Raw genomic sequence first — 17,248 nt, 5'->3', positions numbered from 1 at the left:
CCCCGAGGGGCGCGCAGGAGGAGGCGGAGCAGGTGGCGGCGGAGGGGGACGCGCAGCCCGAAGAAGAGGACGCACAGCCCACAGAGGAGGAGGAGGGGGAGGAGGAGTGCGCGGAGGAAGAGCCTGCCGAGGCCGCCGACGGCCCCGAGGAGGACACAGTCAGCAACAAGAGCCTGGACCTCAACCTCGCCAGCACGCTGATGGGCTTCAAGCTGGCTGAGGGCGAGGCGGGCGCGCAAGACCACAAGCACGCCTGCCACGTGTGCGGCAAGAGCTTCAAGCTCCTGGGGACCCTCAGCCGCCACCGCAAGGCCCACGACTGCGAGGAGCCCAGTGACGAGAGCGCGCCCCCCCGGGAGCACGAGGGGCCGCACCCGGCTGCCCCCGAGCCCCCAGCCCCCGAGCCCCCAGCCGAGGCGGAGGCCACGCCCGAGGCCCCAGCGGAGAAGCAGAGCGAGGCAGCCGAGGGCCCCTCGGACGCGGACGGGGACGCGGACGGGGAGGGCCCCGCCGAGAAAAGACCGCTGGAGAAGAGTGATGACGACAAGAAGCCAAAGACAGACACGCCCAGGAGCGCAGCCAGCAAGGCGGACAAGAGGAAGAAGGTGTGCAGCGTGTGTAGCAAGAGGTTCTGGTCCCTGCAGGACCTGACTCGGCACATGAGGTCGCACACAGGTGAGGGGGCGGGGCAGGCGGGGTTGGGGGGGTGGGGGGCCGGGTCGGAGCTGGCCGCCGCGGTAGTGGTGTTTTCCAGAGCCTTCTGATCAGCCTCTTTGCCCTCTGCACCTCAGTCTCCCTGTCTTTAGAAAGGGGGGTGATGGCTGCCCTTCTGGAAGCTTCCAGAAGAATACGGGTGCCAGGAAGGGCTGCGGGGTGGCCCAGGGAGCAGCGGTGAGGCAGGAGTTGAGCAGGGCTCCTTGCCCGGGCCTGTCGTGGGGAGGGGGCGCTCCCAGATGTGCCCATCAGCCAGCTCTAGTTGCCCAGGTCTCTGCAGGGAGGCACGCAGGTGTGACCGTCAGCCAGCAGGTGCTGGGTTGGCCGTGCGGCTGCCGGGCTGATGGGGCTGAACCAAGAGGGCACCTGCTTGCTCCCCGGGCACAGCCCCGCTCCTGAAGCCACCACCTCTAGGCTTGATGCCGCAAATCCCCTGCAGGGGCCACTGCTTGGGCAGAAAGGAGGCCTGGACGCACTCACCATGCCTTGCCCCGCTGAGCAGGAAGACTCCCCAGTGTCTTGGTCTCCGTTTCCCTCCACTCCGGGTGGCTAAGAAGGTTTCATCCCCTGCCGAGGCCCTGCACTGGGCTCCCAGTAGCGGTGTCGGTGGGCTCCGGGCAGGTGGTTCCCTCAGCTGCTCTGCGTCCGGGCACAGCGAGTCTGCAGCTCTGAGTCTGCAGTGGGGGCCAGGCCTGGGGGCCATGTCCGGCGCCTGTGTGCCCGAGGCTCCTGGATTGGGATTGAGAAAGCAGTCTGGACTGAGGCTGAGGAGAAGCTCCCAGCAGCCCTGTTTCCCCATCCTGTGCTGTGGTTGGGACAGAGGAGGCTCCTGTGAGCGGACCGGGGGCTCGGCGGCCCACCAGGCTATCCCTCGGGCCTTGGCTGTGCTTGGGCGGAGCTGGGCGGTGGTCGCGGGCGGCCGGGTTCGTAGCCCTGATTCCCTCTGGTTCCCCAGGAGAGAGGCCCTACAAGTGCCAGACCTGCGAGCGGACCTTCACCTTGAAACACAGCCTGGTGCGCCACCAGCGGGTCCACCAGAAGGCCCGGCACGCCAAGCACCACGGCAAGGACAGCGACCGCGAGGAGCGCGCGGAGGAGGACAGCGAGAGCGAGTCCGCCCACAGCGGCGCACACCCCCTGTCAGAGGGCGAGGGGGACGCGGGTCTGCACGCCAGCACCCACGTGGCACTCACGCGGAGCCGGAGGGAGAGCCTGGCCGCCAAGGACGCCGGCCGCCGGGAGGAGCGGGCGGCAGCGCGGACGGCGGGGGTCAGCCAGGCAGCGGCCGGCAGGAGCGCACCCAGGGCCGCCGCTGCAGGCAGCCCCCGGGAGCCAGCGCCCCAGGGCGACCCCGGCCGGGAGAGCCCCGCGGGCCTCCTGCAGGACCTGCTGGAGCTGCCGGGCCGCAGGCCCGCCCACCCCCTCCTGCCCACTGCCGACAGCGCCTCGCTCTTGGGCCTGGAATGACGACCCGGCCCGCCCCCCAGCACGCAGACGAGAGCCAGCAGAGCAAAGCGCCCTGAATCTGCTTCCCGAGGTGCCCTCGGTGCCCCTCGGCTGTTGGGGGGCCGGAGAGAGAGGGGGCGGCCGCCCACCAGGTGCCATTGCCTTACAGACTGCGGGGAAGGGCCGCACCAGCGATTCGAGTGCCTTAACTACTTACAGCCCTTGGTGTCGTCCTGGGTGTTATGTGTTTCCAAAACGACTTTTTGAAAAACAAAGCAAATATTTTAATGAATTATTTGGAGAGGACCTTTTCATTTAAGCATTAACATTACCTTCTGTCTTGGTGTGTGTGAGCTTGTTTTTGCGAATCTGTGATAGTCACGTTTGTTCTGTGAGCTGGAAACAGACAAAAAAAAACATGCCCTTGGATACCTATGGCCAATAACTGGAAGAAAGTGACGCGAATTCCATGTAAATTCCCAGAGGAAATGTGGATGAGATGCTCATTTCTCAGATAGACTTTTTCTTTCTGTTTGCTGCGTGGTGGAGCTGAGATTGGGTCCTCGGTGGACTGCAGGGTGTGGCTCATGAAGGTTTCCAGTTTGGTTCAAGCCAAAACCAGGAAAGAGTCTAGCTTCGGCCTGGGACACATTTCCACTCTCAGCGTTAGACACGCCGTTACTGCTGCAGTTTCCAGACAGAGGAGAGTCCCCCTGGCAACTGAACCGGCGGGAAACATGCATAGGTGTCATATATCTGACTCCTGCCCCCAACCCCCACCCTTTTCGGTATATGTATTAATAATATTATTATTATTATTATTATTTGTAGTTCATCAGTTTGCTGGTCTCTGCAGTCAGCAGAAACAAATGGGCAATATTTGTCCTGGGAGACCTGGGCCGCCCCCGCCCGGGCTCCCCCGCGTGAGCGTCCGCCCGCCCGCAGCCTCTGCCAGGCCCCCTGGGGCGGCAGCTCTTCTACTGTGCTTAGACACGCCTCTCTTCTGTGACTGCAGCACCCAGCAGGGGCCCCATGGTCCTCTGCCTGCCCCTGGGGGGCCAGGGGGCAATGGGAAGGGAAGAGGAGGCACGGTGGGCGCCGGGGACCTCCAGGGAAGCCGGGGGCAGGACCCACTGCTCGCCAGGTCTTCCTGCCAGACCCAGCCCAGGCCTCGCCCGCTGGCGCCCCTGTCCTTTGCAGAGCGAGGGAATTCTACTACTGGTAACAAAACTGCACAGGCGAGATGGAAGAGGAAGAATAGGGGTCTGTTTACCTTCCTGTAATCTGGGGTTGGTGCTTGAAGATAAACACGTGTCTCTAGTTTCTGAGTCGCTCGAGCCCCTGGGCGCACAGAGGTGGATTTTCTTTTCATGAGCATCGTATGCAGGCAATAGACCCCTTCACTGTAGCTGCCAGCAGTGACTGGAAACTGACCCTACTGTAGCTGGGCTGTGCTCAGCGGCCTCTCCTCTAGCCAGGACCCCCCGGGACCCCCCCGAGCCTCAGTGCCTCAGCCCTTCCCCCCCGCCCCGGGACCCAGGGCTCCTCTGTCCTCAGACCTGTGCCCACCACAGGGACCCCCACCTTCCACTTCCTCACCCACTCCTGGTGGCCAAAATCCAACCGCCCAGACTTCAAAGGAAGCTGTGTATTCTTGACGTGATGAAAAAGCGGTATCTTTGCATGTGAAAGGAGAAAGGTTGAGGTATATTAAGATTTTTAACTGTATTAGGGATGTGTGAACCAGTTTCAAAATGAGGTTTTATTTACTTTAGATGAAGACGAATCAGAACCAATGACCACCCCCCCCGCCCCGCCCCTGCCCCGTATCACTTCATACCAAGTGTGGTGTGCTTACCTAAAACCAGTTCATTCATCCCTTAATTTTTTATGACGATTGTTGTTATTTTCATTGTTATTATTTGGGTGTTTTGTTTCCCTTTGCAGCTCTCCACACTAAAACTCGGAACGTTGTGGGGAGAAGCCACGAGTTAACTCTGCGCTGGGGTGAGATGTAGCCGGAACCAGCCCGGCACCGCGGCCAAGGCAGCCGCTCGCAATAATCACTATTGATTTAAAGCTTTATTTAGCCTTCATCTGTGCCCTCGTAGTCGATAAGGTCTTGCCACATTTTATTAGCGAGGTTGAGAGATGTATCATTTGTTTGTTGTTCTGTCCCCTCCCCCAATATTAAACTGTGAAATTTGTGATTTGTTTAAACTCTGGGTGAATCATAGCTTAGTTTGCATGTCCAGCTAATTTGTTCCTATACATTTTGTTTGATTCTTTTTCTCCTTCTCTCAGGGCTTTTACAAAAAAAAAAAGAGAAATATATATATATGGATCTTCTGAAGAGTTTTTTGAGGTGCAAGTTTCTCTCTTTTGTTTTTTCTCTTTGATTTATGAACACGATGCTGAGATTCAATCACTACATGAAACTCCCGGCTGTGAAAACAAAACAAAAACCCTGGGCTGTTTTTCCCACCAGCCCCCAGGGGAAGCTGTGTGGCAGTCGGATGCCCGTTTGTTTCAGAAAGTTTCACCGTTCTCTCCACGCTCTGGTCCTCTCTTTCCTCCAGAAGGAAGTTGATCCTAGTGATTTCAGCCCATGCATTAAACAGGAAACAATAATAAATGTGTCGAATTCATATTTTTCTAAAGGGAACTTAAAAAACTGCTGCTACATGTTGTGTACAAAACTGGTGGATGCCACATGAACAGAGAATCACAAGTTCGGTCTTGGTACTCCTCGTTGCTCTTTGTATCCAGTTGTATAGTACTTCCAAATTCAAAATGAGAAGAAACGCTGTTCTGTATCAAACCATCTAAAAGCAATAAATGTTATATTTTAAAAACGGCAGGTTGCCGGTCCCGCAGCCGTCCTTTGATTTGCTGTGGTCCTGTGAGCTCGTCCCCGACCCGGGCCGCTGCCCAGGGCATCCATGGCGTGGGGGTGGGGGAACCTCAGGCCTGCTTGCTGCCCGCTGGGCACCTGGGGTTCCGACGAGAGCCCTCACCCAGGCAGCATCTCTCAGCCTCGGGCCGTGTCCTCGCCCACCTGGGGGGATCTTTTCAGGGCCCCGAGTGGTCGGTGGCGGCAGCTCCCCCTCCAGTCAGGCTGTGTGGGGTTGAGTTGTCCCCTGGGTGGAGAGCTCCCGTGACTCAGGCCTGCTGGTGTGGGCAGGGGCGGGGACAGCACGGTGACCCCAGGGCTCGGGGGACGGAGCCGGTTAGAAGCCACGTTTGCTTCTGCTGGGATCTGCTGTCACAAAGCCACTGAAGGGCCAAGGCCCAGACCCTGTAAGCCCAGAGTGGGTCTTAAAGCAGCTCGGAAGGAAGCAGGGTTCGGGGAAGCTGGTTGTAGATGTTTCCAGCAAGGTGACCGTGTCACAGTTCTGAGCGCTGAGTGCTCGGGTCCTTCAGGCCTCCAGGTCCCGATGTCGGGGACCCCCACCCCCGCTGCTGTACCCCCATATTACACACACCAGCCTCAGGAGACTGATGGTGGGGAGATGAAGTGAGGAGTCCTGAGTCGTATTAATACAACCAAATAACTCGGGAGTGACTTGCATAGACAAGCAGCTCACAGGGAGCAAGCCCTCCGACCTGTCCAGTCATGGGGGCCACTGAGCCGAGCTGACAGCCACCCTGCTTCTTTGTGGGTGGGGTCGTTCCTGGCTGGGAACCAGGACCATACGTGGTCAATGTGAAGGGCTAAGGGTCAGCCCCTTTGGAATAGGATGCCCAAGATGGGGTGCAGACTCCAGGAAATGTGCACGTGTCCGTGTGTGTGTGTGTGTGTGTCGGGTCTAACCCTGGGCGGGCAGTGCTGAAAGCAGCTTACAAGATAGGACCTCTCAAAAGAGCAAGCCCGTTCCTTAGAAAGAGGAGACGACGTTCATCTGCCCCGTCACCTCCCCTGCTTGGGGTTGTGAGCTGACCCCCTCCCTCTGGGGAGCAAGCTGTGGGCCCCTCCTGCAGGCCCCCACCTCCCGCCAACCCTGGGCAGGAGGGGAGGGCCCATCCTGCAGGCTGGAGCCCACAGGCCTTGCAGAGCGGGCGTTCCCGGCAGAGTGTGTACTTGGCCTCTCAGGGCGATTTCTGTCGTGAGCCTCAGCTTTCAGGGTGACATGCTTATTAGGTAAACACGTGGGCTCAGGTTTCCCACTGTCCCTGCAGAGAAGCCTGGTCAGGCACAGGTGGCCCCAGAGAAGCGAAGGCCGCCTTCAGCAAGCCCTGCTTCCCCTTCAGCCTCCTCCCCTCCCTCGGGTCCTCTGAGAGATGGGGAAACAGAGACGTTCACGTGTAAAGATCAGTTTTACTTTTGCACCCACCAAGACAAGGACAAGGCCTTGAACTGAATGGAGCTTCGGGGGCGGTTTCTGCTCGTTTTTCTCCAGGGTCCAGTTAACCAGCTGCAGCCCGGGCCCCCGCCGTCGGCCCGGTGCTGACCTTGGCCCTGGGGGCCAAAACGAGGAACAAGACGGGAGAGGCCTTTCCCTGTGGGAAGGCGGGTTTTCACAGTGAGACGCGGGAAACGGATAGTCAAGCCAAGTCCAAGGGCGGAGCAGCCTCAAGGGGGTGGGCCGCCAGCCCCGAGGAAGTCACCCACCAGGGCCGCGCCTGGGGAGGCCCCCACAGGAAAGGTTCTGGGAACAGCCTGGCCCCGCGGAAGCCGCTGCAGCAGGATGGACTGGGAGAGGCCGGGTCCTAGCAGACAGGGGTCGTGAGTGCACTGGCGGGGCCCAGGACACGGGCGGGCGGGGGGCTGCACGGAGACCCCCAGGAGGTGGCCTGGAGCCAACGGGGGCAGCTGTTGACAAGGGGCCCATCTAGGCTGTGTTCTCAAGCGGAGCCAACAGGAGGAGAGGGCATGTCAGACCCCTGACCGGCAAGAGGTCAGAGCTCAGAGGTCAGCCCCGCCCCCGGTCCTCAGAATGAACTCACTCAAGAGGAGGCTTCACTTGTGTTTTTAAAGTAAACTTTTCTGTTTCTTCTTTTTTTCCCTTAAACTCAGTAGAGGGTACCTTGCCAAGAGAAGAGAAAGGAAATAAGTCCCTGGTTGTTCCTGCCCCGTTTCCAGGAAGTGGCTGGTGCCAGGGCCATGTGAGTCTGGGGTCGGTCCCCAGGGCCAGCAGCGTGCTCCCCACTGTGGCTCCCGCACCCTCCCCCGACCTCCAGCCCTCATCCTCGTCCGGGTGCCCTGAGACGCGGGTGAGGGCCAGGGGCAGCACAGGGAGCCGGAGCCCCGGGCGCCGCGTCCGCACGCAACTGTCCCGGTGCAGGGGGGCCCGGGGATGTCCAGCTCCCGACGCAGCCCGGCCACTCTTCCTGGACAGGACTGGCTTTGATGGGCCGAGTGGACATTAACCCAGGTGGCCCTGGCCTCGATTTCTGATTGCGTCCCCAGACAGGGGGTCAGGGACTCAAACACATCCCTCACCGTCTGTGCCAATCACCGCCCCACTCTCCCACCCCCAACCTTATCGGATTCAGCCCTCGCTGGAGCCAAGGTCTGTAAATGGTGCGCTAACTCGCCTGACTCCAAGGTCCGTGTTCCTGACCTACTGGGAGACCCATCAGCCCCTCCATGCCCTTAAATTTAGGTCCGAGCAGGGCAGGTCCGATGCCTGCTGTCACTGTCTTCCCAACCCCAGAAGCAGGAGTAAGGGCTGCTTCCCTCTTGCTGTTGCTTCTCACACAGCGTGCGTTCTCGCGTGGGGTAGAATGACTACAAAAAGTTTGCCAACTTGACCCTTTCCCGAGAGCTTAAGTCTGGCATTAGATGCATTCACGTGGTGCAGCCATCACCCCCATCCTCCGTGGAAGTCTTCCTCTTCCCAGACTGAACCTCGGTCCCCATGAGACACTCATCCCTGTACCCACCCCCAGCCCCCACCACCTACCTTCTGTCTCTGGGACTTTGGCTGCTCTGGGTTCTTGTGGAAGCGGAAGGAACATCACGTGTTTGAAAGACAACTTACTCAACACCCTATTATTAGTGAGGGTCTGATGGTGGGTGGTTGAGTCACGACGTTGTGTCCAACTCTTTGTGACCCCATTGACTGTAAGCCACCCAGGCTTCTCTCTTCCATGGGGTTTTCTAGGCAAGAACACTAGAGTGAGTTGCCATTTCCTCCTCCAGGGGATATTCCCGACCCTGGGATCAAACTCGGGTCTCCTGCACTGCTGGCAGATTCTGTACCACTGGGCCCCCAGGGAAGCCCAGGTGGGGCTAGTGGTGAAGAGTCTTCCTGCCGACGCAAGAGACACAGGAGATCTGGGTTTGATCCCCGGGCGGGGAAGATCCCCTGGAGATGGAATGGCAGCCCACTCCAGTATTCTTCCTGGAGAATCCCTTGGACAGAGGAACCTGGCGGGCTACAGGCCATGGGGTCGCAAGGAGCCAGACACGACTGAGTGACTGAGCGCCTAATAGGCAAGGAGCTCAGACGCGGGGGTGCTCGCCTGGAACTCACTCGGGGGGCGGATGGAAGGCAGCACGCCTGGGCTGGGGGTCCCCCTGCCTGAGGATGCAGCAGCTGCCCGCCCCTGTGCTGGGGTGCAGGGGGAGCGCGGGAAGGGCTGCGAGGCTGCCTCCTGCCTGCTCCCTCACCCCTGAGGAGGGGGTGACCATGGTGCCCACCGCCAGGGGTAGCCGTGCAGACCCCATGGGGGAATACACAGGGCTCTCAGCCCAGGCCCTGCTGGCGGACACGCAGGCGGGAGAAGTCAGGTCTTGTTACCTCTGAGGACGCCTCCCTGCAGCGTGAACCACAGGTCTCTGCCCTCTCCCCTTGTACCCCCAAACCCAGGCCCCTGTGTGCTACCGCCCGGGGGACTGGGAAGTACAGGCACTCGACCCCAGCCAGCCGCTCCCTGCAGACGAGGGTCCCGGAGCATGGGCCCCCCCTGCTCCGTGGTCCAGAGCTGCCGGCCCGAGGTGGCCTTGGAGCTTTGGTGAGGTGGGACGGGGCCCCGTGAGCTCCCCGACTTCCCCCAGACCCCCCCACGCACACACAGCCCAGGGGTCCCCCGGCCCAGCTTCCTGTCACAACCTCCTCTGAGGCAGTTCTCTCTACTTGGGGTGCAGGTGGGCGCCCAGAGGGGCTGGGCACTGTGGGCCCCCAGGAGCTCAGGGACCAGCTGAGCAGCTGGGACATGTGAGGGCCCAGCCCCACCTCCGAGGGATGGAGGACTGGGCGAACCCAGGCCCCTCTGGGGGCTCCTACCCACCCCCCACCCCAAGCCTACTGCAGCCTGCACACAAGCCTGCACACAAGATTCCCGCTGCCCGAGGCACAGACCCCGAAGGCCCCCTGAAGGGGCCACGAGGAGTGAGCAGGACCCTGCGGCGTGCCCCCCCACTGCTGCCCCGCCCTGGGTGCCAGGCTGCCCAGGGCCCTTCCCACCCCCAGCTCCTGGAGCGGCCGGAGGACCAGGTTAATTTTAAACTTGAAATTGAAGGTTACTGTCTAACAACAATAAAACTGGCCTCTCCGATTCTTGGCTGCCAAGGCGGTGTCCTAAATAAGAAACCAGCGGGCGCTCCTTGCCCAGTTCGCTTGGCAGGAAGCCACAGACCCAGGACGGGAGGAGGGCCGCCTGCCTGCCCGGCATTGGCCTCCACCGTGCCCACCGCCCGGCTGTCAGCGCGGGGAGCGGGGCCCGCCAGGCTGCAGCGGCTCAGCAGGCCTCCGTGCCAGGACCGCAGCTCTGTGAAGCAAAAGTGACTCCTGCTCAGTTTGCAGATTCTGGAAGCTGCAGAAAAATACGAGGGGTGAAGTGAAGTCGCTCAGCTGCGTCAGACTCTTGTGACCCCTTGGACTATATAGCCCACCAGGATCCTCCATCCATGGAATTTTCCAGACAAGAGTACTGGAGTGGGTTGCCATTTCCTTCTCCAGGGAATCTTCCTGACCCAGGGATCAACCCGGGTCTCCCGCACTGCAGGCAGACGCTTTACCGTCTGAGCCCCCAGGGAAGGCCGTAAATATGAAGCGGGTAGGGGGGTGGGGATTAACACAGTCATCTCGCTTCTCAGCGTTGTTTTTATTGATTGAATATTGCTGTTTCAGTCGGGCCCAGCGTCCCTTCCTCTCTCACTCTCGGACGTGTTTATACAGCGCTTTGCGCGTTGCAGCTTGTTTTCCCGTGAGTTTTGCCTCTCGTCGTCACCCTCATCCAGTGGACTGGGAAGGAAAAAAACTCCTTGTCCCCTGGAGCAGAGATGAGGATGAAATGAATTACCCAGGCCAGCCAGCTAGTGGGCAGCCTTGTTAGGATGAAATCGCCCACCAAAAAGCAACAAAGGATCTCAGGAGGGAAAATTCCCAGAGGATTCGGAAGCCCAGGAGAGTTTGAAAACCACTGTCCCAGAGATTGGGCTTCCCTGGTAGCTTGGTTGGTAAAGAATCCGCCTGCAATGAGAAGACCCTGGTTCAATTCCTGGGTCGGGAAGACCGCCTAGAGAAGGGATAGGCTACCCACTCCAGTATTCTTGGGCTTCCCTTGTGGCTCAGCTGGTAAAGAATCCACCTGCAATGTGGGAGACCTGGGTACGATACCTGGGTTGGGAAGATCCTCTGGAGAAGGGAAAGGCTACCCACTCCAGTATTCTGGCCTGGAGAATTCCGTGGACTGTATAGCCCAATGGGTCGCAGAGATTAGACTATCCCAGGCTCCTGCCCACCAGCTGCCCTCCAGGAACCTCTAGGCCATTGTTCAGACTGCAGTAAATCTCAGATCTAGGAAACGCCCCAGGACCTTCCTTCAAGCACCCTGCCTGACCTGTTCTCCAGCCAGTGGGGCTACTCACCCACCTGTATCAGCACAGGGGCCCCATGGGACCCTGGGGCCAGGCCACACTCAGGAAGAAAAGCTCCAAGAAGCTGCGACCCAACCTGGGCCCCAAGTTCAGGGAGCAGGTGCCTCCACCCGACCTGCCGTCCTGAGATTTGTGTTGTTTTCATGCCTCTAAACAACCATTAAGGAGCCCATGGACCAAGAAGTTGTTTCAACTTCCAAGTCTCACTGTTTAAGAAATGCGTTTCTTAAGGCTAAAGCTGCCATAGATGGTAGTTTTTCTGATGGATCTGGGCAAAGTAAACTGAAAATCTTCTGGAAAGAGTTCATCATTCTAGATGCCATTAAATGCTGTGCCTCACCGGACTGACTGAATGTCTTGGGCAGCTGCCCCCAAACCTCTGTTCAGTTCAGTTCAGTTCAGTCACTCAGTCGTGTCCGACTCTTTGCAACCCCATAGACTGCAGCACACCAGGCCTCCCTGTCCATCACCAACTCCCGGAGTTCATCCAAACTCATGTCCATGAGTCAGTGATGCCATCCAACCATCTCATCCCCTGTCGTCCCCTTCTCCTTCCACCTTCAATCTTTCCCAGCATCAGGGTCTTTTCCAATGAGTCAGTTCTTCGTATCAGGTGGCCAAAGTATTGGAGCTTCAGCTTCAGCATCAGTCCTTCCAATGAATATTCAGGACTCATTTCCTTTAGGATGGACTGGTTGAATCTCCTTGCAGTCCAAGGGACTCTCAAGAGTCTTCTCCAACACCACAGTTTGAAAGCATCAGTTCTTTGGCACTCAGCTTTCTTTCAGAGAAGGCAATGGCACCCCACTCCAGTACTCTTGCCTGGAAAATCCCATGGACAGAGGAGCCTGGTGGGCTGCAGTCCATGGGGTCACTAAGAGTCGGACACAACTGAGCGACTTCACTTTCACTTTTCACTTTCATGCATTGGAGGAGGAAATGGCAGCCCACTCCAGTGTTCTTGCCTGGTGAATCCCAGGGATGGGGGAGCCTGGTGGGCTGCCGTCTCTGAGGTTGCACAGAGTCGGACACGACTGCAGCGACTTAGCAGCAGCAGCAGCAGCAGCTTTCTTGATAGTCCAACTCTCACATCCGTACATGACCCCTGGAAAAACCACAGCTTTGACTAGACAGACCTTTGTTGGCAAAGTAATGTCTCTGCTTTTTAATAAGCTGTCTAGGTTGGTCATAGCTTTTCTTTCAACCTCAAGCCCCAGTTTATTCCTCTCGGGGTCTGCACAGTCACAGCGGCTGGGGGCTGGCTTCACGGTCAGGACCAGATGCCAGGTCTGCCGTGGCCTCCACAGCCCTGGCCAGCCCAGGCCACGGTGACATCTGGGCTCTGCCCTGGACGGCCTGTGCCCCAAGGCCTGTGCACCGTCCCCTGGGTTCTGTGGGCCTTGGGGCTATACCAGCCAGCAGAACACTGGCCTGCCTGGCCTGCATCCTTCTAGAAGCTTCCAGATAATTCCCAGCTGTTTTCCCTCCCTGCTTATCAGCACCAGGGCCCAGTGCCCCCACTCCAGCTTCCCCCAACCCCCCACCCAAGTTAAGCTCTGACTCTCCAGGGTTTGGATCCTGCTGAGGAAGGTGGGGCTGAAGGGTGCCACATTGTGACCCTGAACAAAGGGTCAGGGGACCCGCCAGCCTCAGAGTAGAGGTGGGCAGTGGGGTGGGGGCCAGGTGGGCGGGCACGAGGGGTGAACACGAAAGAGGGAAACACCTTCTCGTTTTTATTGACACTGAAATGCACCAGGCCAGTTTTCTCTCTTGTTTTTTTCTTTTTTCCTGTTCAGGGCTCAGGCCCCAACCCTCACGCTCCTCCTTCTCTGGGGGACCCAGAAGTGACTCAAAAGTCGCTCAGAGGAGGACTTGGGGCGGGGGTGGCTGTCACCCGGAGGAGGGGAGTTTGCAGGCGTCCCGGTGGGGATGTCTCCAACTCAGGGGACAGTGAGCGCTGCGGATGAGTTTGAGTCCGGGGGAAGCTGAAGCCCTGGGGCTGAATTTTTAAGACTCATTTTTCTTTCTTGAAAAATAAAGAATAGCTTTAGGTTCACAGCAAAAGTGAGAGGAAGGGGCTGCAATTTTATCCTCCGCCCACCCCTATCCTCACGCCCCCATCGCAGGAGGGGCCTCTGTTGCAACTGCTGACTGCGCGTGCCTGTCTCCCAGACCGCAGTTCACACGAGGGCTCCCTTCTGCCGGCCAAGGGCTGGACAGCTGTCCACGCGTCCAGCAGCCCACCTCCCCCCGGTGCCCGGGGCCGCCGAGTCGCCGCCGCAACCGCAGTGTGTCCGTGTCCATGTGTGAGTGAGTGTGTAAGTTTTTGTTTAACTGGGAGAGCAAGAAAAGCATGGAGACTGGCTTCTTGGAGGCAAGTTTCACAAGGATTCCACAATGATCTCAAAGGGGCTGGGAGCCGGGATGAGCATCACCTGGAGGGGGGCGGGTCAGCATTTAGGGGTCACAGTGGGTGGGCCCGGGAGGTGAAGGGGGAAGGCCACGGGCAGTGGCCTCCGGAGGGGCCGGGACCGCGAGAGGAGCACGTTGGCCAGGATTAGCGCTGAGGGTCCAGAGCCCGGCCCTGGTGGCAGGTGGGGTCAAGGAAGGCGGTCGTTGGAGCACAGCTGGTTCTGGAAACATCCCGAGGTGGAGTGCAGGGCAGAGCAGAGCCGGAGGCCTGTGGAGGAAAGGGCTGAAGTCGTGAAGTCATCCCGGCCCAGGTGAGGAGATGGGGAGGGGTCCCAGGTGCAGAGAGGCACAAGGTGGGGGTGGGGGGGCTCTCACCAGGGCCCCCGGGGGGCAGCCAGGAGCTGGCCGCTGGGCCCAGAGGCCGTGGGTCCTCTTGCTCGAGGAGCCCGTGACGGCAAGGGACAGAACCCGGCGCGGGCCAGCTCCTGCAGCAGGCGGCTCTGAGCGTCCCGGCCCCAGCATGGTGTCAGGGTCACCTTGTTCGGCTCTGCTCCCCGGCTCACCTCCAGCTGCTCCTTCTCCGGGGACCCAGAAGTGACCGGAAGGTCGCTCAGAGGAGGATGGGTGGGGTGGCTGTCCCCAGGAGGAGGGGCGTTTGGGGGCGTCCCCATGGGATGCCTGCGGCTCAGGACAGTGAGTGCTGCGGCTGCATTTGAGTCCTGGCGGAGGGAAGCTCTGGGGGTGAATGAGATCACTGAGGCCAGGGATGGGGACCAAGGTAGAAAAGAGAGGGGGGTTCCAAGCAGCTTCTCAGGGCTCCCCTCGGGCAGAGAATCCACACGCCCTCTGTGTGCACAGAGGCTGGTAGCAGTAGGAAGCCCTGGCTACCCCTGTGTATGTGTTTCAGCCATGGCTCACGGTCAGCCAGCTCTCAACGGCAAACACCTGTCTCCTCCCCACCGTGCCCACGGTCACCTGGGGGCTTCCCCAGGTTCTCCCTGCCCAACACCCAGAGCTGGGCGATTGCTTGGTTCTTATCTTGTGTGTGTGTCATTCACTCAGTCGTATCTGACTATTTGTGACCCCATGGACTGTAGCCCGCCAGGCTCCCCTGTCCCTGGGATTCTCCAGGCAAGCGTACTGGAGGGATTGCCGTTTCCTCCTCCAGGGGGGTCTTCCCACCCCGGGGGTGGAACCCGAGTGTCCTGCACTGCAGGCAGGTCCTCTACCACTGTCGCTCAGTCCCTAAGCCGAGTCTGCTCTCAGCGACCCAATGGACAGCAGCGCCCCGGGCTTCCCTGTCCTTCAGTGTCTCCCGGAGTTTGCTCAGACGCCTGTCCATTGAATCAGTGGTGCCGCCAACCATCTCATCCTCAGTCGCCCCCTTCTCCTCCTGCCCTCGGTCTTTCCCAGCATCAGCTGAACCACCTTCCGGTCATTTAGTGGAATATATTTGGCCTCCCCTGCCCCACATTTTTTTTTTAGCTGAGCTGTGTCTCCTGGCCCGGAGAACACGGCGGGCAGCTACTCGGTGCTATGATCCCTCCAGAACCTAGCCCAGTGCAGGTTGCAGCCGCTGAGCATGTGTTTTCACAGGTGGAGGCAGAGCCCTGGGGGTGACCCTGCGGGCTGTGTGGTCCAGGCGGTGGCTGGGATACAGTGCTGGGCCTCGTCCCTCCAGCTGGCCAGCGCCGGTGCGAAGGTTTCTGCCCAGGCCAGGTGGACGTATGCATTGTCGCTGAATGGCTCCACCCACGCTCGGGGTGAAGGGCACGGGTTTTTGGCCGTGCCCTTCCCAGATGCTGCCCTTGGCTGCAGACAGGGCTTCATTACAGTCACCTGAGAACTGCTCAGGTCCGGGGAAGGGAAGAGAGAGAGTGCTTCCAGATTTATTCTAAGTCCAACTCTTTGCGACCCCATGGACTATACAGTTCATGGAATTCGCCAGGCCAGAATACTGGAGTGGGTAGCCTTTCCCTTCTCCAAGGGATTTTCCCAACCCAGGGATTGAACTCAGGCCTCCCACATTGCAGGTGGATTCTTTTGCAGCTGAGCCACCAGGGAAGCCTGGTGAGGGCCCCAGGCAGCTACTCGGTCTCTGGGGTGGGTCTGTGCAGGTGCTGAAGGTGTGAGCGCTCCCTGGAGCTCCCCACCGTGCAGAAGGCTGGGACTGCCCAGCTGCAGGTACCCTGCGGGTAACGCGGAGCCGGGCAGCCTGGAGTTCACCTCCCACCCTTACCATTGCCTGAGATTCTGCGCCTCTGGACTTGGCGTCTTTAATCTCCAAAGTGCATATAAGACACCTGTCTCCCAGAGCAGCAGGTGGGTGTGGAGTTTCAAAAACACAGAAGCCGCTTCAAACAACAGTCCCCGGGTCTCCCGGGGAACTGAGGCCTTGATCGAGGTAGACCGTCAACTTCTGTTCCAGGGATGTGTGGGGAGAGGGAGGCCCTTTCAGAGGCGCCTGGGACAGTGTTAGCCATCGTCACATGAGAGCTGAGGTGAAAAACCCTGGTTTAGTTCCGATTATAGGCTCCCTGACGTGACCGAGCTAAGTGCCTTTACATGTGATGCAAAGTCAACATCTGCTCATTTCAGAATGCTTCTTAAAGCAGGTTTAGAGCTCCGTAGTAGTGCGGTTTCTGTATTTACTTTGGCTGTGCTGAGTCTTCGCTGCTGCGCGTGGACTTTCTCTAGATGCGGTGGCGAGGAACACCCTCTAGATGGCGACGCGCGGGCTTCGCGTTGCGGTGGAGCTGGGGCTCTAGAGCCCGGGGGCTTCGGTAGTTGTGGCCCACGGACTTAGTTGCCCTGAGACATGTGGGATCTTCCCGGACCAGGGACTGAACTCAGGCCCGCTGCGTTGGCAGGCAGATTCTTAACTACTGTGCCACCAGGGAAGCTTCTTTAAAAATAAAAAAGAAGCCTTCAGCGGGCTTGTCGGGGACAAAGATGGCTATGGCCAGTGATTTCTACCTACACTACTATGTAGGGCACAAGGGCAAATTTAGACACGAGTTTCTGGAGTCTGAGTTTCAGCCGGACGGAAAACTTAGATATGCCAACAGCAGCAATTATGAAAATGATGTCATGATCAGAAAGGAGGCTTATGTACACCAAGAGTGTAATGGAAGAACTGAAGAGAATTATTGATGCCAGTGAAATTACAAAAGAAGACGATGCTTTGTGGCCTCCCCCTGACAAGGTTGGCCAGCAGGAGCTTGAAACTGTAATTGGACATGAACACATTTCTTTCACCACATCAAAAATAGGTTCTCTTATTGATGTCAGTCAGTCAAAGGATCCTGAAGGCCTTCGAGCATTTTGCTATTTGGTACAGGACCTGAAGTGTTTAGGGTTTAATCTCATTGGATTACATACCAAGATTAAACCAATCTAAACTATATGTGTTTTGAAACTGGGTTTATATTTAATGAAGGGGTGGGTGAGGGAGGATTTGTTCATTTATAATATTGGGGGTTTTATGAATGTGAAGCAAACTTTTTTGTATGCAAATTGAAAACAAGACAATATCTAGAACTGTTATCTTCACTTGAGTCCAAGTGGGTTGAGCAGTCACCGCACACATTAAACTCTGTAAATAAAAGCCACCTTTTGTTGAAATTTTGCTCCAATAAAGCATCACAGCCTGGATGGAGAGTGCTTTTGGTCCTTCAGGAGGCCAAATCTCTGATTCATTTTAAAGATGAGAATTGTTCTAGAAGATGTATCCTATGACAGAGGGTCTTTTATGTAGAAACATAAAGCCAGATTCCCAACTGTTTAAAAGCAATTGCAGATTTCCCCTTGGTTCTGCCACACCTGACCGAATTTAATTTTTTGGTGCTC

At 58.2% G+C, this 17,248-nt stretch overlaps 1 protein-coding gene and 1 pseudogene across 1 annotated transcript in view; both read left to right on the top strand.

Moving 5' to 3' along the window:
- Window positions 1–2,181, top strand: part of RREB1 (ras responsive element binding protein 1) — a 58,070-nt gene extending 55,889 nt beyond the window's left edge. The window contains exons 12-14 of the mRNA XM_068960474.1: window positions 24–675; window positions 1,670–1,958; window positions 2,019–2,181. Of these exons, the coding sequence (XP_068816575.1) occupies window positions 24–675; window positions 1,670–1,958; window positions 2,019–2,181 (1,104 nt within the window). The remainder of the gene's footprint in view (window positions 1–23; window positions 676–1,669; window positions 1,959–2,018) is intronic.
- Window positions 2,182–16,351: 14,170 nt separating this feature from the next.
- On the top strand, window positions 16,352–16,799 carry LOC138069679 (protein mago nashi homolog 2 pseudogene; annotated as a pseudogene).
- Window positions 16,800–17,248: the final 449 nt, after the last annotated feature.

The sequence above is a fragment of the Capricornis sumatraensis genome, chromosome 22, assembly GCF_032405125.1.
Source record: "Capricornis sumatraensis isolate serow.1 chromosome 22, serow.2, whole genome shotgun sequence".
Classification (NCBI taxonomy): domain Eukaryota; kingdom Metazoa; phylum Chordata; class Mammalia; order Artiodactyla; family Bovidae; genus Capricornis; species Capricornis sumatraensis.
Note: the sequence above shows the minus strand (reverse complement) of the source record. Positions and strands in the feature narration are given on the sequence as shown.